Source organism: Elephantulus edwardii, unplaced genomic scaffold, assembly GCF_000299155.1.
Source record: "Elephantulus edwardii isolate Elephantulus edwardi_28Jun2011 unplaced genomic scaffold, EleEdw1.0 scaffold00045, whole genome shotgun sequence".
Classification (NCBI taxonomy): domain Eukaryota; kingdom Metazoa; phylum Chordata; class Mammalia; order Macroscelidea; family Macroscelididae; genus Elephantulus; species Elephantulus edwardii.
In genome coordinates this window covers 9600274-9622280 of record NW_006399795.1, presented here as the reverse complement: position 1 = coordinate 9622280, position 22007 = coordinate 9600274, and the positions used below count along the sequence as shown (strand labels likewise).

Sequence of the window (22007 nt, the reverse complement as noted above, 5' to 3'; positions counted from 1 at the left end):
CACAACACAAGAAAGCTAAGTGCCTCTGGAATGAGGCTTACTGGTAGGATGGAGCGCACCAGGAACTTACTAAAGGAGCTAAAGAGCTTTATAACACTTACCCAAGCAGGGCAGAGGCTAACTGGCTTAAGGCCCACGGAGAGAAATGACTGTAGGCACACGGAACAAGTTGTCCTTACCAAAGAACTGCATCCTGAGTCATTCCTAACCCTAAACAGTAACCTGTACTTCCCTATTACCCATTTCCAAATTGTTTCACCTGCAATGATCATCAAAAGGAACTCATTATCCTCACCAAAGACTCCCTTCTCCTCTCACTTTTACCTCTGACAGTTGCTACGTACCACTGACTGAGAACTAATTCAAAGCTGACCCTGTAGTGGGTTTTCAGAGGCAGTCAATCACACAGGAGGAAACTGACCATCTTTCTCCCCTGAAGCAGTTGGTATATCTAAACTGTGTACCTTTGGGTTGACACTGCAACTCCTTACCATTAAGCCACCAGAGCTCCATGAACATGCATTGTAGTTGATTGCTGTCGAGTCGAGCATGACTCTTAGCGACCCTATGAACAAAAGACCTGAAGCCTTTTTACAACAATCGTTGTTTTTCAAAGTCCATAGAGTTTCCAGAGGCATGTGGTTTAGGAAGTGAATGCCACTCCTGCTTCCAAGAACTAGCTATGTTAAAAACAAAACCACCTAATGTGACTAATATTTTTAAGGTTGTTCCATGTTTTATGAGAAACCAAAAGGTAGTATCAACTTCCAGCACACATCTATATATGGTTTCACCTCTGGTAACCACTAATAAAATTTGGTCTCTATCTACTTGCCTATTTCACATAAGTAAGATCATACACTATTTATAACTGACCTACTTCACCCAGCATAATGTTTTCAAGGCAAAGAATGTTCTCATATTAAAAAAATACATGTGGATGTGTTAGAGATAAAATATCATCATGCCTACAACTTACAAATGATTCCAGATTAGGGAGGGATGGAGAGCAGAGATAAATAAATAGATAATGTAATTACTTCCAAATTTACTCAACATGTCCAAAGTATATAAAGGCGAAGCCTCATCATTCTCGCCTCCAAAGAGCACTCCAGCTGCACTGTCTCCAAGACATATCTGTTCGTTCTCTTAAGGGTCCATGAGATTCTTAGTGCTCTTCTCCAACACCATAGCCAATAGAGGCTGCTAAATTCTAATAGACTATTACTGATAACCAAAAGATATCATTCACAGAGTTGAGAGGCAAGCCACAAAGAGTTGGGAGAGGTGTATCAGAAAGAAGACTCAGCTTCAGGACATACAAAGAAAACACACAAACACAACTAAAAATGGGTAAAATATTAAAACGAACAATTCCTAAAGGAAGCTATGTGTAAGGTCTATACTTATGAGAACATGTACTCAGCATCGTTAGTCAGGGAAACTCAAATTACTAGGTGATACCACCATCTACTAACCAGAACAGTCAAAATGAAGAGTAGTTCAAACTTCCAATCCACGACTCGTGGTAATGCAAACTAATGCACACATTGTACAAAACTGCTTGGCAAATTACTAAAGCTGAACAAGTCTTACCGTACGACCCAGCAATCTTAGCCCTGAACACGCCCAACAGAAATGCTTAGCACCAAAAGAATGGTATCAGCATCACTCAAAGCAGTTAAACACGGGAAACAACTCAATTGTCACTGCTGTCAAGTGAGAACGGATTTAGAGCTGATCCCCCAGTGGGTTTTGAGAAGTTCTAAATTGCATGGGAAGAGACTACCTACTTTTTTTCCATGGGAAGCTACTGGATTCAAACTGCCAGGGAGTTACCACCTTTGGGTAAGTAGTGCAGCTTCTTACAGACTACTTTGGAATAGATAAATATTGTGGAATAATCAGGTCAAGAAAAAGATCAAGTTGCTGCTATATACAAGAAGGAGGATGAATCCAAGAAGTATGTTGTTATGTGCTGCCAAGCCAACTCCACCTCATAGCGACCCTGCATACAACAGCTTTGAGCGCTGCTCTATCCTGAGTCAATTTCATCATCTCTGACACACTTACCCTCATTGCTCCAGTCACTGAATCAATCCATCTTATCCAGGGTCTTCCTCTCTTGTGCTATCTATCCCTCCACCCTTCCAAGTATGATGTCCCTCTCCAAGGACTGGTTCCTCCTTGCAACATGACCAAAGTATGGCAGACAGAGCTTCAAAATCTCTGCTTCCAAGGAACAGCCTGGCTTCACCCTCTCCAGAACAGAAATGTTTGTTCTCTTAGCAGTCCATAGTATATTCAATACTCTTTTCCAGCACCACAACTCAAAGGCATCAATTCCTGTTCTATCACCCCTAGTCTTTGTCCAACTCTCTGATGCATAGCAAGTAATTGCAAACATCATGGCCTGGATCAGGCACACCTTAGTCTCTAGACTGACATCATTGCTCTTCAGTACTCTGGAGAGATCCTTGACAGTAGATTTCCCCAATGCAATTTGTCTTTTTATTTCCTGGCTGCTAGTACAAAAAAGGTTGATTGTGGAACTGAGCAAGAGGAAATTGTTAACAATCTCAGTCTCTTCATCTATCATGATGCTGTCAATTGGCCCAGTGATGCGAATCTTTGTCTTCTTGATGTTGAGCTTCAATCCACATTGACGATTAGAGCAAAAAAAGTTACATTCAAAAGACTAGATAGATTAAAAAATCTGGCAGAACTGATGTTAGAAGAATGGTTATGCATGGGGGAAATGACAGGAGTTATGGAATGAAGACAGTCTCTGTGTAAGGTTTTACAGCCCAATCTTGGTTGCATGGGCCAGGGGGGTGTATTTTCATTTTACAAAAAGTCACATCTTTCACAAAAAAAAATTAGCCTCAAATGTATCACATACCTAAATGCAAAATGCAAAACTATCAAGCCACCATGGGAGAAAATAAAAGTGACCTCAGATTTGGTGATGGGGCTATATTTAGATATAACAGCAAAAACCCAATCAATGAGAGAATCAAAATGAACACTTCTGCTCTGCAAAAAAAACTAAGAGAATGAAAAGACAAGCCACAGACTGGGGGAAATATCTGCAAAACAAATATATAAAGAACACTTAGAATTCAACAATTAAATAACCCAATGGGGGGGAAACATGGGCTAAAAAATCTGAACAGATTCTCCTCCAAGAAGACATACATATGACGAACAAGCAGATGCCACAGGGGAAATGCAAATGAGAACAACACTACACACTGAATAACACGGATAAAACCCAAAACACCTCAAATGCTACAAGGATGTGGAGCAGTGGGACCACTCATTTACTGTTGGTGGGAATGCAGACGTGCACAGAATGGTCTACTCTGGGAGACAGACTGGCTATTTACAACAAAACTACACACATTGTTATGTGCTCTTGCATCAGTTCAGACTGAAAGGGACCCTAGAAACAACAGAAAGAAGCGCCACCCATTCTGCACCATCGTCACTATCAGGGTCTGAGCCGTTCTGCACTATCGTGACTATCGGGGTCCGAGCACACTGCAGCTGCTGTGTCGGTTCACCTCACTGACATCGTCGTCCTCCTCACTGACATCCTACTTTACCAAGCAGAACATCCTTCTCTAGGAACTGGTTCCTCCCAAGACCTTGAGCAAAGTACATGAAACAAAGTCTTTTCCTCCTGGCTTCTAATGGTGTTCAGCGGCTTCTGGTGTCCTACCACTTTTCAGGAGGTTCTCACAGGCCAATGTTGTTAGAAGTAGTAGATCACCAGGCCCTTCTTTTGCGTCTGTCTTGTCTGAAATCTCTACTGAGACCTGTCCACTATGGGCAACCAGGCTGGTATTTGAAACACGAGTGGCACAGCTTCTTAGTAACACACAAGTCATCGCAGTGTCACAAACTGACCAATGTCTGCTAGGCTTATCGTATGATCGAGCAATTATGCTCCTAGGTATTTACTCATAAACTTGTACACATTTATAGCAACCTTACTCAGAAACTGACAAAAACTAGATACAAAGAAGATAGCCTTCAATGGATGAACAGATAAAGTATGATTGTTGTTGTTATGTGTCATCAAGTTGCCTGTGACTCAGTGATCCTGTGCACAGTAGCTCTGAACTCTGGTCTATCCTGAGCCAATCTCACTGACTCTGACACAGCCTGCCCCCATTGACCCAGTTACTGTGTTAATCCCGCTCATCCTGGGACTTCGTCTCCTACACTGTTCCTCCCTCTTTCCAAGCATGATGTCCTTCTTCAGCAACTGGTCCCTTCTGGCTATATGTCCAAAGCATGTGAGACAGAACTTCAAAATCCTTGCCTCTAGGGAGAAACTGGGTTTCACCTTCTCCAGGACAAATTTGCTTGTTCTCTTGGGAGTCTACAGTATGTTCAATACTCTTCTCCAGCACCACAATTCAAAGGCACTGATTCTTCATCCTTAGTCACCGCCCAGCTCTCTGATGCACAGTAAGTAACCGCAAAGATCATGGCCTGGACCAGGAGCACCTTAGCCCCTGAACTGACACTGCTGCTCTTCAGCACTCTGGACAGGACCCTGACAGCAGATTTATCTAATGTAATTTGTCCATGATACATTCACATAAATGGAGTGCTTTTTTACATATTTTAAAAAATTGAACTATGAAGCTACAAAAAGGCATGGAGGAGCCTTAAGCATATGTGGCTAAAATTAAGAAGCTGGTCTCAAAACTCAACTTAGTATTTGACCCCAATTAAAGGGCATTTTGGAAAAGGCCCAACCACAGAAACAGAGATCAGTGATTGTATGAGTTTGTGGGGGAAAAGTGGCTAGGTGGAGGAGCACTGGGGGTCTTTAGGGTAGTGAAACTGTTCTCTATAGTACATAATATTATGCATTTTTCAAAACCCATAGGGCTAAACAACAAAAAGAGTGAACCATGACGCAAACTATGGACTTCAGTTAATCATGATGTTGATGGTGGTGGTTGGTTGCATTGCTGTTGTTATGAGCCGATGAGTCACTTGCGACTCATAGGGACCCTATGTACAACAGCCCTAAACTGTGCTCTGTCCTGAGCCAATTGTACTGTCTCCAACACACCCATCCCAATTCTTGGTTGCATTAGAGTCGATTCCAATTCATGGCAACCCCAAGTGTGCAAAGTCACACCGTTCTTGAGGGTTTTAATTCTGTAACCTTTTAGAAGCAGATTTTCAGGCCTGCCGTCCAAGTCACTTATGGCTGAGCTTCAAATCACCAACCTTTTGTTTGTTAACAGTTGAACATTTGAAAGACTCCAGAAGTCTTTAGTTAATTATAATGACCTGATATTGGGCCATCAATGGTAAGAAATAAATCTCCCAAAGCCAAGACATGAAGGATAGGTGAGACGCTGTACTGCCCAGGGCTTCACACCAGGCCCAAAGGTTCCTTCCTGGCCAACAGAAACAAGGGGAACATTTGCACCACATTATCAATCAAATCTCTTGCTTGTCATCTTTTGACCCTCACTCAAAGATGGTAGCTAACTTGTTGTTGTTGTTGTTGTTGTTGTTGTTACAACAACACGTGCCACTCATAGCAACCCTACGTACAACAGCTCTGAACCCCACCCTAAATTGAGCCAAACTCATTGTGTCTGATAGATCCAACCCCATCTCCCCAGTCACTGAGTCAATCCATCTCATCCAGGCTCTTCCTCTCCTGCGCTGTTCCTCTACCCTTCCAAGCATTGTGTTCCTCTCCAATGACTGGTCACTCCTGGCCAAGTGCCCAAAGTATGTGAGACAGAGCTTCGAAATCCTTGCCTCCAGGGAGCAGCTTGGTTTCACTCTCTCCAGGCCTGACCTGTTTGTTCTCCTGGCAGTCTACAGTATGTTCAACACTATTCTCCAGCACCATGACTCAAAGGCATCAAACTAGTGATCAGTGACCACCTTTCAGTGGGGCACTAAAGCTTGTTTTTCACCATACATCAAAAGCTAAAACATTCGGTTGCTATGCAACTTACACTACTCTTGATCTTGTCTGCCATGTCTGAGCTGTTCTGAATCATTTCAGAGTCCTGGTACTATCTGCTCAATTTTTCTGTAAAGCCGAAGAAGCATTCTTTAAAAATAGCTATTGTTAGGTACCATCGAGTCACCTCCAACTCAGAGACTACTCATGCGACAGAAAAGTGACAGAGACAAGAAGTGAGTACACACTGTTTTATGTTAAAGGTACTGTTATCTTTAGGAGAGGAGATTACCAGGTCTTTCTTCCATGCAGCTTCCTGGGAAGCTCAAACTGCTAACCTTTCTGTTAGCTGCTGGGGACTTAATGGTTAAGATATGAGGACTCCTTCTCTAAAAAAAAAAATAAAATAAAAATGAAGTCTCTTAATGAAAACAAATCCCAGGAACTGCTCACCTGGCCACGCGCACTTCACGGTACCACCTTGTTGAGCTGCACTCTGTGTTTATTGCATTCTTCAGATTTGTGTAATTTACAAATTGATGATTTGTGGCAGTTCCGCTGAGAGTTAAGTCTATCAGCACCATTTTCCCGACAGTATGTGCTCACTTCACGTCTGTGTCACATTTCAGTAATTCTCAGAACATTTCCAATTTTTTTCATAATGCTATTAATAGCCTGCTAGACAAAAAAAAAAAAAAAAAAGATCCCACACTGCTGTGCAGTCAATTTATCAATTCTGACTCATGACAACCCTCTACTGGGTTTCTGAGACTATAAATCTTCATGAAAGGAAACTGCCTGTTTTCTCCTACAGAGGAGCTGGTGGGTTCAAACTACTGATATTCCAGCTAGCAGCCCAATGCCTAACACACTGTGCCACCTGGGCTGTTGTCAAATCAGAATCGACCCACAGCTGACCTTCCACTGGGTTTCTGAAGCTGTAGATCGCAAGGGAGGAGAGTGGCCACCTTTGCCCTGAGAAGCTGCTGGTGGATTCAAACTGTCAGAGAGGGGCAGCTTTGGGGTTAGCAGCACAGCTCCGCATGGACTGGGCCACCAGAACTCCCTGTAACAGGAACAAAACTTCTTAAATACGTGGACTGGAGAACCAGACGGTCATGTGACTCACTTTATTGACATAGATAGTTGTTGTACTTTGGATATGTATCTGAATAAATATACCCACAATATATCTGAAATACACCTATAGAGAGAGCTATGTTGGACTAGCTGAAAAGATAGTTATGCTACCAAGCCCAAGGTAGGTGATTTTAATCTGCGGCCCTCAGGCCTGGTTCAAATTGAGGGTTTTTGTGAAACATTCTTGTAGGTAGTAGAGCACTGGTCTGTGCATTGCTGTACAGAGGTAACTCATGGTTGCTGTGATGCTAAACACTGTGACACTGATGTGCCAAGTGCAATAATGGTTACCCATGCTGGACAGCGTTTGGTGGAGCTCTCAGATTAAAACACGCTTGGAAGCAGGAGTGTTATCCACTTCTGAAGTGGCTTGCCTCCGGAAACTCTATAAACGGTGCTCAGGTCTTCCGTTCGTAGGGTCGCTATAAGTCGTCTGCAACTCAACGGCACCTAACAACAATGCCTATAAACACACACTATCTATCAATAACAAGTGTATAAATGTAAGTGAATTGTTGTTGTTATGTGACAAAGTGTTGCCTGTGACTCACAGCAACTTTATGTACAGCAGCTCTGAAGCCTGCCCTGTCCTGAGCCAGTCTCACTGACTCCGACACCCCTACCCCCGTTGCCCCACTTACTGTATCAGTCCTTCTCATCTGGGGTCACCCTTCCAAGTATGATGTCCTTCTCTAAGGACTGGTCTTTCCTGGCCACCTGCCCAAATATATGAGAAAGAGCTTCAAAATCCAAGCCTCTAAGGATAAAAACTTGGATGGCGGTCCATGGTATGTTCAAGACTTTTCTCCGGCATGACAACTCAAAGGCATCAATTCTTCTATCATCCTTAGCCACTGTCCAGCTCATGGATGCATACCCAAGTAATTGCAAAGATCATGGACTAGATCAGGTGTACCTAAATCTCTAGACTGACACTGTTACTTCTCAGTACTCTGGAGAGGTCCTTGACAGCAGATTTTCCTAATGCAATTTGTCCTCTGACTTCCTGACTGCTGGTGCCAAGAGTGTTGATTGTGGAGCTGAGCAATCTGTAATTTTAACAACTTCAATCTCTTCTCCATCTAATATGGTGCTGCCAGTCGGCCCAGTGGTGAGAATCTTTGCCTTCTTGATATTGCACTTCAATCCATACTGAAGACTGCAGTCCTTGACCTTCTACAGCAAGTGCTTCATATATAATCATATAGATATATTTTTAAGTGCAGTTGATGTAAGACTCAGTGCTGAACTGATGTAAATCCCTACGTGCTAAGGAACGTTCCCACCTGTGCAGAGATGTCCTCAAGCTTCAGCTCCTGAAAAAAGCTATCGGTCATCTGCCAAGACAGAGGATACTGCTGGCTGAGACACAACTACATAGGAAATCAAAGAGAACGTGAGATTTTTCAGTTTTAACTCGTAATGACAAGAGGGTTTTTCTTCTGTTTCATTTCTTTTGACTTCCAGTTGCAAGGAAATGGAAATTTGGACTTTAATTTCCCTCTCATAATGGAAATGAGTTTCTGTTCAAATCAGGAGGAGCACCTGTACGTGGCTGGCCCTTTTTGTTTCATTATCTTGATGCTCTTCCTTAACCTCACAGCAGAACACCTGATGAGCTCAACCAGCTACAACTGGATCCAATTTGGACCAGGAAACAGTATAAAACCAGCTGCAGTGGAGTTGTCCCCGACTCGTGGTGACTGGTTTGTATCAGAGTGGAACTATGTTCTGTAGGATTTTCAATGGCTTGTTTTGCAGGAGCAAATCTCCAGGCCTTCCCCTTCTGTGGAATGTCTGGATAACTTCAAACTCTCAACTTTTAGTTAGATGCTGAGTAAAGTGGGTATAGAGGGGTCCTGCTAAACAATTAATTCTATAATTCATTAATTATACTTGTAGTGTCTTTTGAGACTTAGGTTAATCTGTCACCAGCAGTTCTGTGAACATCAGTAAAGCAAGGTGGCTGGTTTAGAAGATGTGGTCTCAGAAAGCCAAGCAACTTCCAAGACCCCTGGCTGGCAGACACTAACGGCGGGTTAGGCCCAAAAACCAAGGAGACCAAACCAAGCACATGGCGTAGAACACATCTTTTCTTCTGGCTCTGCACCTCCATGTGGAGGGTTTGCCCTTGTCCTCTTTCTGTCCAACACATGCTTTTCTCCAGGGCAAGGACAGCTTATCCAACTAGTAAGTTTTGGAGAATGAACAGGGCCTGAGCTGCTCACTCCTTCTCCTCTTTCTTCTTTCCAGATTTTCTAGCAAGAAAGAAGTATTCCAGAGCCTAAGATGGGTAATAGTATGGTCAAGCAATAGCCTTAAGCATACCGACTATCGTTAAGCTGGTGTAGGAACAAGGAATGCTTCGTTCTATTGTACATAGGCTGCGGTGAGTTAGGGCCAACTTGACAGCAATTAACAAGATGTGCTTTGAAGTGTACACGAGGGAGCAGGCATCCGGTTGCCACACAGGGAGTAGTCTACTGCTCACTAGCGCTCTCTCTCTCGGCACTGAAGCCCATTCATTTAGGGGTTACTCTCCAGAATGTGGCATCAGGATTGGAGAAAGACTCATCAACAACCTACATAGGTAGTTCACATGATCTTGCTTGCTGAAACTGAAGAAGACCTGAAGCATTTGCTGCAGAATGTCAAGGACTGTAGTCTTCAATATAGATTGAAGCGTGACATCAAGAGGACAAAGATTCTCACCACTGGGTCAACTGGCAGCACAGCTTACTGGGCTCCACAATCAACACTCTTAACACCAGCAGTCAAGAAATCAAAAGATGAATTGCATTTGGAAAATCTGCTGTCAGGGACCTCTACAGAGTACTGAGAAGCAACGACGCCAGTATAGAGACAGGTACACCTGATGCAGGCCTTGGTCTCCGCAATTACTTGCTATGCATCAGAGAGCTGGACAATGACTAAGGATGACAGAAGAAGAACTGATGCCTTTGAGTTGCAGTGCTGGAGAAGAGTCTTGAATATACCATGGACTGCCAAGAAAACAAACAGGTCTGTTTGGAGAGGGTGAAACCAAGTTTTTCTCCTTGGAGGCTAGGATTTTGAAGCTTTGTTTCACATACTGCGGGCATGTGGCAAAGAGGAACCAATCCTTAAAGGAGGACATCATGTTCAGAAGGGTGGAGGGACAGCACAGGAGAGGAAGACCCCAGATGAGAAGGATTAAGACAGTAACTGGAGTAATGGAGGTAGGTGTGTTTGAATTAGAACTGGCTCAGGGCAGAGAAGGGCTCAGATCTACTGCACATAGGGTCGCTGTGGGTCATAGGTGACTTGGCAGCCCATAACAAAAACAACCACAACTCTGACTAACCATGATCTTGCAGCAGCTTTGTCATAGGTAAAAGTGGCATTTGATCTGCATTATCTCTGAGCCCTAGGGGTTAGTGAGTTATGTGTTGAGCTACTTCACAGAAGTCAGCGGTTCAAGCCTACAACAGAAGAAAGATGAATTAATCAGCTGACATGAAGATTTATAGCCCCAGAAACCCAATGGAGAGTCACAAGGAGTCTGAATCAACTCAATGGCAAACTGTGTTTGAGGGGTCTGGACCTCTGATCTAAGGAGCCCTGGCAGCACAGTGGTTAAGCACTAGCCTACTAGGCAAAAAGTCAGTGGTTCAAACCCATCAGCCACAGGACTGTTTCCTTCCATAAAGATTTGCCGTCTTGGATTCTATGGCCGATTGTATTTTGTCTTACTAGAGTTACTATGAGTCAGAAAGACCTTGGAAATAACAGGCTTTGTTTGGTATATCTAATCTTAACAAAGAAAGGCACTATCACCTGCTGACCTCAAACCCAAAAATTTGGTTGATTTTCCTACTGTTTCTTTAGTCTTTTATATACTTATGCTCATTTTAGTAATTTTTTTCTTCTATTTTTAAGTGGTTATTTCTCCTTAATTATTTCAGTAACACAATTAAACGAGTATTTTTAAACTTTCTTTTCACTCAATATAAGCATTTACAGTCTAGATGTTCCAGAAATTAATGTTCTTTTGTCACTTAGTCTTAATTGGGGATTATATCCATGTCTTCATTAACCCATGGATTAATAGTAAGTACTTTTAAAATTCCAAATGAATGACCATTTTAAGGTTTGGGAAAAGGGCATAATGTTGGATATTAAATTGAGTACCCTTAAAATGTTCTCAGGCCTTTTATTCATAGGGTCAATGGCACCTAACAATAACAACCACAACAACATAGAGAGAGCTACATTGGCCTAGTGGACAGAAAGTTATGCTACCAAGCCCAAAGTGGGTAATTTTAATCTGTGGCCCACAGGCCTGGTTCAAATTGTTTATTGTCAAACATTCTTCTAAGTGGTATAGCACTTGTCTGTGCATTGCTGTACAGAGGTAACTCACGGTTGCTGTCATGCTGAACACTGTGAAGAGAAATGTGGCATCAGGACAGGAAGTAGACTCATCAACAATCTGCATTATGCAGATGACACAACCCTGCTTGATGAAACTGAGGAGGACCTGAAGTGTTTGCTACAGAGGGTCAAGGACTGCAGCCTTCAATATGGATTGAAGGTTAATATCAAGAAAACAAAGATTCTCAACTCTGGGCTGATTGGCAGCATCATCATGGATGGTGGAGATTCAGACTGTAAACAGCTTTAGTTTGCTTGGTTCCACAATCAACACTCTTGGCACCAGCAGCCAGGAAATTAAAAAATGTATTGTCATGGGAAAGTCTGCTGTTAGAGACACTGAAGAGCAATTATGTCAGTCTCGAGACTAACATGTGTCTGATACAGGACATGGTCTTTACAATCAGTTGCTATGCATCAGAGAGCTGGACAATGACTAGGGATGATAGAAGAACTGATGCCTTTGAGCTGTGGTGCTGGAGAAAAGTATTTAATACACTATGGACTGCTAAGAGAATGAACAGATTTGTCCTGGAGAAAGTGAAACCAGGCTGTTCATTGGAGGCAAGGATTCTGAAGCTCCATCTGACAAACTTTGTACATGTTACAAGGAGGGACCAGTCCTTGGAGAGGGACTTCATGCTTGGGAGGGTGGAGGGACAGTACAGGAGAGGAAGACCCTGGATAAGATGGACTGACTCAGTGACTGGGGTAATGGGGGTAGGAGTGTTGGAGAGAATAAGATTGGCACAGGATTGAGCAGGGTTTGGGGCTGTTATACATAGGGTCACTACCGGTCGCTACGAGTCGCAGGCAACTTGACAGCACATAACAGCAACAACTTTGTTTCAATTCTGGTTTCCTTACCATCCATCATCTTCTCTGTGTCTTATTTTCTACCTCAATAGGCAGCAGTGGTTCCAGGGTAGCTCTGCTCCCTGTGTCTGGTCAGAGATGAGACAATTGACCATCCATAGAGGAGAAAACGTATTTGTTGAGTTTTGGGCACTAGCGTTTGGTCCTATCTTTGGAAGCTGGGATCACTAGGAGTCAGCAATAGGTTTATTTTCTGGTTTTAAAAAAAATCCCATTATTTTGGAAATTAGTAAATAAAGGGGAAAAATCAAGCACTCTCCTGGCTTTTCTCTGGGGCCTGTACCTCCGTGTGCCCGTGTGCCCACACAGTCGATAGGAGGAAGTTTCTCTTTATGGAAGCATAGGCTCACAAAGAAGCAGCCACAATGGAAGAGCAGTGTCATGCTGTGCAGCCTCAAATGAGATAATCCGTCTGTCAGCAGGGTTCACAGAGGCTGCTGACCTGGCAGAGGAAGAAGTAACCAGATCTGGTGAGGCCGCACCACCTGCCCCAGCTGTGACCAACATGTGCCAAGAAAAATTAAAAATCAAACATGCATCTGATCAAGCAGACGATGGAACCAATTTACCAGAAAAACAGGGGGTGAGAAAAACCACTTAACCATTGCCACCAGGACACAAGAGCCAAGTCCAAGACTGTGGGAACTACTGGGACCAAATGATGAGAGGAGAACAAGATCGGGGCAGGCAGGCAGGGAAGACAATTAGAGGATTAAAGGAGACTGAGCTTCCAAGCTAGACACAAAAGGATCGTATATAACACATGAAATACCTAAAACTGGCAAAGTCATAGAGGCAGAATGTAGAGTAGAGGTAAACCTGGGGCTGGGGGCTACACGGGGAATTACTGCTTAATGGGTACAGTGTCTCTGTTTGGAATAATGAAAATGTTTTTGAAATCATGATGGTAAAGGGTTACAAAGTAATGGCACTGTTGCTATTATGTGCCACCAAAACGTCTCCGACTCCCGGCAACCCAGCCACAAAGTACAGAGCTCCACAGTGGTTCCTAGAGGCACTCTTCACAGGAGCAGACTGCCAAACCTTTGCTCCAATAGACCTGTTGATGAGGTCAAGTCACTAAAGCTTTCAGTTAGCAGCTAAGCTCTCAACCTTTATGCCACCAGGATTCCTTAATCAGAACAACAAATAAAAATAAAGAGAATTAAGAATCCTGGCACCTAATCACAATATACGTATCTTCCTAAGATCCTGATTTGAACAAACTGTACAAAAATATGTATGAAACTATCAGGGAAATGTTACCCTTCGGCTAGATAGTTGATGAGACTAAGAAGTTAGTTATCATTTAATTTGAAGGTTGTTTGTTTGCTATTGTGTATCAGAGTTAAAATCGACCCACAGTGGGTTTTCAGAGGCAGTTAATAGCACAGGAGGAGACTGCCCATCCTTCTCCCACAGAGCAAGTGGTGGCCTCGAACAGTGTGCCTTCTGGATTGTAGCACAGCTTCTTGCCACTAGGCCACCAGAGCTAAAAATTAGACTCATTAGGTTTTTTAGGTCTACATAGAGATATATACTTAAGAGGAAAAGATACCAAGTCTAAGATTTACTTCAAAATAATCCTGGTTTGGGGAAAAAACTGGGTCAGGACAAAGTGTATTGCTGAGCATTTGATGCACTGACTCATTTTACTATTCTCTCAAATTCTGCACGTTTGAAATTTTTCCTAGTAAATTTTAAAACAACAAAAGATTTTTAAAACCCCATAGCACAGGCATCGCTCACACTCGCCCTGTACACAGGACCTACCAGCATCAAAGGAGCCTTCTTTGTCAATGGGCATGAGGATGTGAGTCAAGGAACCCGAGCTGGTCCTCTCGGCCTCGTCCAGCTTGACCAGCTGCAGCCGGGGAGTGGTGGCAGGAGGGAAGCGGTAGAACTGGAAGGTGAAATACACAGTCTTTGGCCACGGCGTTCCCCTGTGATCCTGGGATACTCTGGATCCAACAACAGCTCTGAGTTAATCAATTATCCATCCCAGGAAACCAGGGCTGTCACTGCACGCTTGCACGATCAGACAGCCTGGGCCCTGTGGGCAGCAGGTGGCAATAACATGCCACTTCGGCCACCCACAGGAGCAGCTTCGCCGGCTCTTCTCGAGCAGCTGGACTGCAGAGTGACACTCGGGATGGGTCAGCACATCCGTGCACATTTTAACTAACCAAAATCAAGTTCACTGCCGTCAAGTCATGTCTGACTCCTAGCAACCCTCCGTGGGGTTTCTGAGGCTGTAAATCTTTCCAAGATCTGTCCATCTTTCTCCTGCAGAGCTGCAGAAGGGATTCAACAGCCAACCTTTCAATTAGCAGCTCAGCATGAAACCCATTATATGCCTCTAGCCCGACTCCCCATATTCTAACAAAGGGCCCAGAAAAATCAAGCAAATCAGACAATCACAGGGTTGGAGACTGAGTGTGTCCCCTTAAAAGATATATCAGAATTTAAAACCCTATACCTGTGGATGGATGCTCAATTTGTTAATAATAGAGTTTTTGTTATATTAATGAGATCTTATCAGCATAGGACATGTTTTAAGTATTTTTTGGTGGTTTGTGGGGGTTTTAATTTGTTTTTCTCTAGCATATTATTGTAATCTGAGTGTAAGTTTACAGGGGAGACTGTATTCAATTCAACCATTCACACATATTTTGTTCTATGACACTAACTGCAACCCCACATTGTAGCTTCACTTTCCCCCATTTCTCTGTGGTTCTTATTTCTGTTCATCCTTGGGTCCTCTCACTTTTCGCCTTCCAAGACTGGTTCCTGGGCCAATGCTGACCTTGTAGTCTTGTCTGGGTAACTGTTGTACACACTGGGTACCCCCTGGTGTTGCCTTCGACCTGTGTATTGTTTGGGGATTGTTCTACTAACTTCTCAGCCAATCACTTTTGAAATAAATATAGAGGAGACGGATCAGGAACAGACACCAGGAAGCACAGATGGGAAAGCTCACCCAGGAACAGGGCAACTAAGCTGCCAAGGCCTTCCCTCAGAGGCCACAGAGAGACCCTTCCCCGGGAGCCAGGCCCGTGAACTCACACCTCTTCCCTCCAAAAAGGGAACGCTAATGTCCTAGTGGTAAGAAGCTGCACTGCAATCCTGAAGGCAGGCAGTTCAAATCCACCAGCCGCTCTGCAGGAGAGGGATAAGCAGTCTCCTGTGGATCAATCACCTCTGAAAACCTGTCCAAGGGATCGGTTCCAACTCAGTGGTACACAACAATAACAACTGCAACCCTCCTTTAAAGGGAACTCTGATGACCTAGTGGTAAAGAGCTGAGCTGACAGTCCAAAGGCACATGGTTCGAATTCACCAGCAGCTCCGTGGGAGAAAGATGAGCTATGTCCTCTCAGAAAATGATAGCTTCTGAAAACCGGCTCAAGTGTCAGCTATGAGTCAATTTTGACTTGATGGCAATGAATAACAAACACCCTCCTAAACTATCAGAAAACAAATTTCTGTTTGTTAACATCTGTTTGTGGTACTTCTGTTACATCAGCCCTAGCAGACTAAGATATATAGCTTCAGGGGGCAGAATTAGCCTTGCCAAAAGAAAACTAACTTCTGCCAATCCTTAATCTCACTGGATCTGGGTTAAGATAGCCCTGCCAAATCACAGCCACACAGAAGCTTCTGTTCAACACATCAAGACATGAACTTACCTGCTGAAGGCAAGAAACTGCAGCACTATTTCATTGCTTTGCAGACAGTCGGACTCTTCCTTCTGAGGGATGAATTTCACAGGGTCGCTGGGATTCACAGCCTCAGCTGGTTGCCTGTTGGCATCAAGAATCTCTGGAAAGCCGGAGGACTGCAGGAGCGCCATTGAGGCCCGAGAGAGTGCACTTCCGGAGCTGGAAAGAAAGCAGCACTCAGACAGGGCAGGCAGAGGCGGCAGAGGCCTGAGAACAGATCTCTTGAAAGTCTATTGCTCAGAGTGTAAGATGGGGGTGATGGCAGGGTGGACTGTGCCGGGTCCAAACCCCATCAGTGACTCCCCTCACCTCCTGGTCTGGGCCCCAACGACAATGGGGGCATGCAAGGGCGTGAAGGGCAGCTCCTGAAGCTGCTCAGCAATGCACGAGTCCAGGACCACTGAAGTTCGAGTCAGGTCTGCTTCCAGGTGAGAGATCCGGCCCTCAAAGGGGACCTCCTGCTGAACAAAAAGAGGGCCCCAGAAAAAGTCAAATCAGGATCCCACCTGTGACAGCAGTGCTTCAGTTTAAGGGGGCTTACTGGTGGTCTAGTGGTAAGAAGCCACACTGCAATCTCAAAGGCACAGGGTTCGAACCCACAAGCTGTTCTGTGGGAGAAGGATGGATAAGCTCCTCCCATGTGATTGACTGCCTCTGAAAACCCACTTGGGAGGGTCCGCTGTAGGTTGGTTCCAACTCAATGGCATCCAACAGCAACAACTGGGTTGCTGGATATACCAGATTATAATACAGATGATCCAGTTAAGTTTCAATTTCACGTAAATAACAAATACTATTTAGTATAAGAAGATCTGATGCAATATTTGGGATATGCTGTTCTAGAGGTGCCGTCAAGGTTATTCCAACTCAGAGACCTTACATGACAGGAGAGGACTGTCTGACAGGGATCAACGGCGGTGGTCTTTACAGGACCAGACTGACTCCCACGGAAACAGCTGCTGGATCTAAATGAGTACTTTTCAATTACCTGAGGGCTTTAACCACTGTCTCAACAGGGATCCTTCGCTGGGATCTAAGCCCAAACCCATTGCTATCAAGTGGATTTTGACTCTCAGAAACCCTACACAACAGAGGACAAACTATCTCACAGGGTCTCAAAGGTCATCTCTTTCTGGAAACTGACTGCCACATTTTTCTCCACTGGAGCACCTACTGAGGTCAAACTGCATCCTTTCAATTAACAACTCAGTGCTACACCACTGGGATAGTCTCCTACTAAAACATTATTTGTTGTTTATCAAATTCAAGTTTAAGTGGGCATTCTGTGCTTCCTTCCAGCCAGCCAACATGGGAGTCTACTGAAATGCAAAGAGAACGGACTCATCAATTTTACAGACTGGTCAGTCCCAGGGCAGATATCTGATGCCCCAGATGATAAACTAACACAAAAGCCACATTCACAGAACAGAAGGATGACACCTCCTTCAACAGTTATCAGTAGCCTGTATTGCCAAGGCCTTGCAGGTGTGCACAGAGGACGGGCACAGCCTGCCCTCAGCTGAATATTCTAGCCATTTACCCGTGCTCCACCATCTACAACTCTCCCAAAGGAAAAACATACATTGAAAAGACAAGTTTGCTGGGAACCAGGTATCCAGAAGACTCCCTTTCTTTTTTGGTTTTTATAATTTAAATTTATTATTAATTTCACTAAAAATTTACAGAGACTTTGGATTTCCATTCATTCATTGTTGCACTTTTCTCTCCTCCCAACCCTCCCCCTAGTACACTACCCTCTTGGAAAAGTAAAAGAAAAATTCTTTCCTTGTTTTACAATCCCTCCCCTAGGTCTACTCCACCAGGTAGCCTTCACTCTAGACTCCTGTCACGACAAAAATACCTAATCACGTATCTCTTTTAAACAGTTTTCTCCCTCATCTGTTTCGATACAGTACACATCATTGAACCCATCTTTCTCAGTCTCCCCCCAACCCCAAGGTCAGTCCTGTTTTACAACAGTGGCACCATGCAGTATTTGTCCTTTTGTGACTGAGATACTTCACTCAGCATAAAGTCCTCCAGAGTCAACCATTTTGTATAATATTTCATGAGTTCCTTGTTTTTCAGTGCAGCATAGTATTCCATTATGTGAATATCCCAGAGCTTCTCTATCCATTCATTTGTTGATGGAGAAGGCTCCCTTTCAAGCCTGCATACTAAGCTTTCTATTTCAAAAGGAAGAGCATATGTCCAGAGGGAACTCCAACACCAATATGGAAAATTAAGCAAGCTCTTCATAAAAATGTGAGCCTTATAATGTTCTAGAATAAGGTACGTCATGATATTTTCAGTGTTTACAAATGAGTTGTTAAACGGAAGTAGATTTCCTCAATGAGCTTCCAGTGAGACTGTGAATTCCAAGGTCGGCGGAAGCACGGGCCTGTTTTAGCCATTCAGTCCACGTGAACCCAGGAGGGCGGGTTTCTCCTTGAGCTGCTAAGGCAGCAAGGACAGTGCACCTGGGGCCTTCTATTTATAGCGTCAGCTCGCTGCCCTGTTCCCTTAACGCACTGAGATTCTAAGGGCGCTCTTTGTCTTACCAGGAAAAACAAATACTGGAATTAAACTATTGGCACAAACTGCTTTGGGAGTCAGATCTCCCCTGGTCTCTCTCCTTAAGGACATCAGGGTAGTGAATGTGGTCTGAAGTGGAGAGCACAGTGTGCCACCCACCGAGTCCCAGTAACCCGTGTCACAGCCAACTGGGTGGAATCCCGTATCACAGCGATCCCAGTGAGATCCTGATACCCAATCCAGCAGCATCGTCATCTAGTGTCCCCACTAACACTGACATCACATCACAGCTAAAAGAAACAGAACTCACCAGAGATGTCCACACAGGCCGGATGTACAGTGTCATTTCCGTGACGTCAGTTAGAAGTGAGAGGCGTGGGGAGCACTTACCGCCTGGGCTGGAGCAGGTGGCAAGTCCTCGGTCAGCAGAGGAGAGAGCCTGGCGGGCTGGCGCCGGGCTGCAGGCTTCGGCGATGCTGCCAGCTGGGACACGGACAGCTGAAAGGGGAGAGATCAGGTGAGGAGCGGAGATGGCCTCCCGTCTCTCCGCAGAGTCCCTACCACACACGCTGGCCAGGGACCCTCAGAGAGGACAAATCTGGAGACAGACACAGAGAAAGAGGACTTCCACCAAGTCTCCTGACCAGTGTCTGCTCAGACCTGGAACTGGCTGGGGCTGGGTTCTTTTATTATTTTATCTTGGGCTGCATGTAGAACTCCTATCTATTGCTTCATTAATGTATACTGTGTTTCACACATTCCTTCATTCATGCTATGTTTTGTGCGATCCTTCTCAAACACTGTTTAATAAGCTTGATCGCCACTGATCTATGCCCATCCTTTCAGGTCCCCATTGGATCTTTCCTAATTCCTTCACTCGTGGAATTTGTGTTAAATGTCTTTCTTTTCATTTAGAAGACATGATTCTGTAATCTTTTTCCAAATCATAATATTTTAGTAAAAATATTCTCAAAAAAATAAGCTAGGAGAAAAAGTCAGAAAACCCAGGTTCTCTCCACTACATGGGGTCCGCTATGCTTAAACCCCTGCAGAACTAAAGCATGTCCAACGTCCCTTTTTTTTTTACTTATTTATTTATTTATTCTTTTTTATGTGTGTACCGTCAAATTGGATCTGATTGGTTCAGCAGAGCATCTGGTGGATTTGAACCGCGCACCTCTGGGATTTCAGCGCAGTCTCCTACCACCAGGCCACCAGAGCTCACCCCAACGTCCCTTTCTACTCCAAACACTGTTTCAGTGGAAAAAGCCCCATGTTCAGGCCACGGCCACAGTGGCAGCTGATGCACGTGCAGGCCACACATAGAGTGTGATTAACTATCAAGAGACTTTGGCCAAATTATCTAAGTTTTAAAATCTACCTATCTGTAAAATGGGATAAGAACAGTACCTAAATCCAGCAGTGTAACTAGATAAATTGAGTAAAATAATCCCTGGGCTCTGTCTCTAACGTGGACGGTCACTGTACATGCTCGCAGAACCAAAGGAGGGGTGGGCATAAGAAAAAACCAGATAAGTGGGGGTGGAAAGCATGAGGGACACTGGACATTGTGTGGGTGAAGAACAGGTGAATGGAGGCAGGAGGCAAGGGGTCCTGGCAACATCGCTGGGGGTAGTTCAGCAGTCCTCAGGTCCCCCCAAGGCATCAGGAGCCTGTGTGTGTGGAAGTGGACAGTGGCACGCTGTGTCTGTAAACACACCAGGGAATGTGTTTCCCACACCAGGGAACAACACTGGACAGGCCTTTGGGGGCAGGGAGGTGAGAACAAGTCTCATTTCTGACCCGAGCTGCACTGGTACCAGCTAAACCCGCTTCCTAGGGATACTGGTTATTCATCTTTCCCAGAAAGTCTAACTCTAGTGCAGCGCTGGCAGGCAGGGCCAACACGAGGAAGAAGCCATCGCAGACTGCACTCAACCGCACAGTGAAGCTGGCCAGTGACCCCTGGTGGGTGACTCAACGTCCTAGAGGACAGCCAAGCAGGGGCACCCCACCACCACACAGGCCAGGTGGGAGGTAAGGAGCCCATTCCCCACTGAAGATTCCAGCACCCATATGACGTGTTGTCTGGCACACGGTCACCAGCATTCACGTCTTCTTTAGCTGCAACCCTGCTCCCGCCAGGATCAGCTGCTCAGCCTGTGGAGTCCAGCTGGTCCCCAAGAAGCCCCTTGCATGTCCCTGGCCCCCTCGAGTAACCTTCTGGGTGAGGAGAAGATGAAGACCACACTTGAGAATGTCTTAAAAAGAAAAAAGGGAAGGGCTGGACATAATTGCCAGTTGTTGCTGTGTGCTGTCCAGCTGAAACTGACTCCTAGCTGACCCTCCAGGGGATTTTTTCAGAGGCAGTAAAGTGCACAGGAGGAGACTGCCCATCTTTCTACCACAGAGCAGCTCACAGATTTGAACCGCATGCCTTTGAAATTGCAGTGCAGCTTCTTACCACTTAGGCCACAGGAAGAAGACATTCTTTTAGGAGGCTGAACATTCACAAATGGAAACTGGACCATTCTCAGATGGAAACTGGAGGGTCACAGCCATCAGTGGGGAGCTCCCCCTCCCTGCATCACCCAATTGCCAGCCTGGCACTGTGGTCAGCACACTGAGAGACACTGGGGTGGGTAGTAACAGAGTTACCCCCACAATAGCCCCCTCTGTCTGGGCAGGACCCCACCCACTGCCATGAAATCCAAGAGGAGAACAGTTCTGCTTAAAGATGCAAAATGACTTTTCTGGCCCTCAAGAGTTTTTAAACGCTGTCTTCTGCTATTCCTTCTGCACAGGGCATGACCTGTTGGCTGGAACTTACGCCTGGTCCCACGGGTGAGTCCTGGGTGGCAGCGAGCCTCGAGACTGACCGCACGGGCGGGCCTGTGGGGAGACATGGGGTGGAGGGTCAGGAAGCCCACCCCCACCCAGGCAGGTTCTTGTCAGCTCCCCCACCTCACCTGTGATGGACACTGAGAGCCAGACACCTGCACCATCATGGGCTGAGCCATGATGTCATACCCTTGGCTGGTCGGCTGATAGCTACCATTTAGTTTGACCTGCTTCATGAGGACCTCACGCACAATGAGATCAAACCACTATGATTCAGAAGGCTGACTTGCAGTAAGTCTCCAGGCCTTTCTTCGTAGTTTCAGCATCACAATGTGCACGTGAGGCTCTGTGGCTATCAGACTCTGCACAGCCAGTATAAATGTGGGCCAGCAGGAGCTTCCCCAGGCGTCTCTGCTTTCTGATGAAGGGGACTTGTGTTAACTCCACACCAGACGATGTCTGTACTGTGTGTCAAGCACTCCCCTGCATAACCACTGTCCTGTGAGAATGCAGCTCTAGGAAGTGTG

General features: G+C 45.0%; 1 protein-coding gene across 1 annotated transcript in view; it reads right to left on the bottom strand.

Moving 5' to 3' along the window:
* Nucleotides 1–22007, bottom strand: part of NPHP4 (nephronophthisis 4) — a 173862-nt gene that overhangs the window by 47414 nt on the left and 104441 nt on the right. Inside the window, 5 exon segments of the mRNA XM_006885804.1 lie at nucleotides 14156–14343; nucleotides 16072–16263; nucleotides 16414–16565; nucleotides 19030–19137; nucleotides 21470–21531. Of these exon segments, the coding sequence (XP_006885866.1) occupies nucleotides 14156–14343; nucleotides 16072–16263; nucleotides 16414–16565; nucleotides 19030–19137; nucleotides 21470–21531 (702 nt within the window).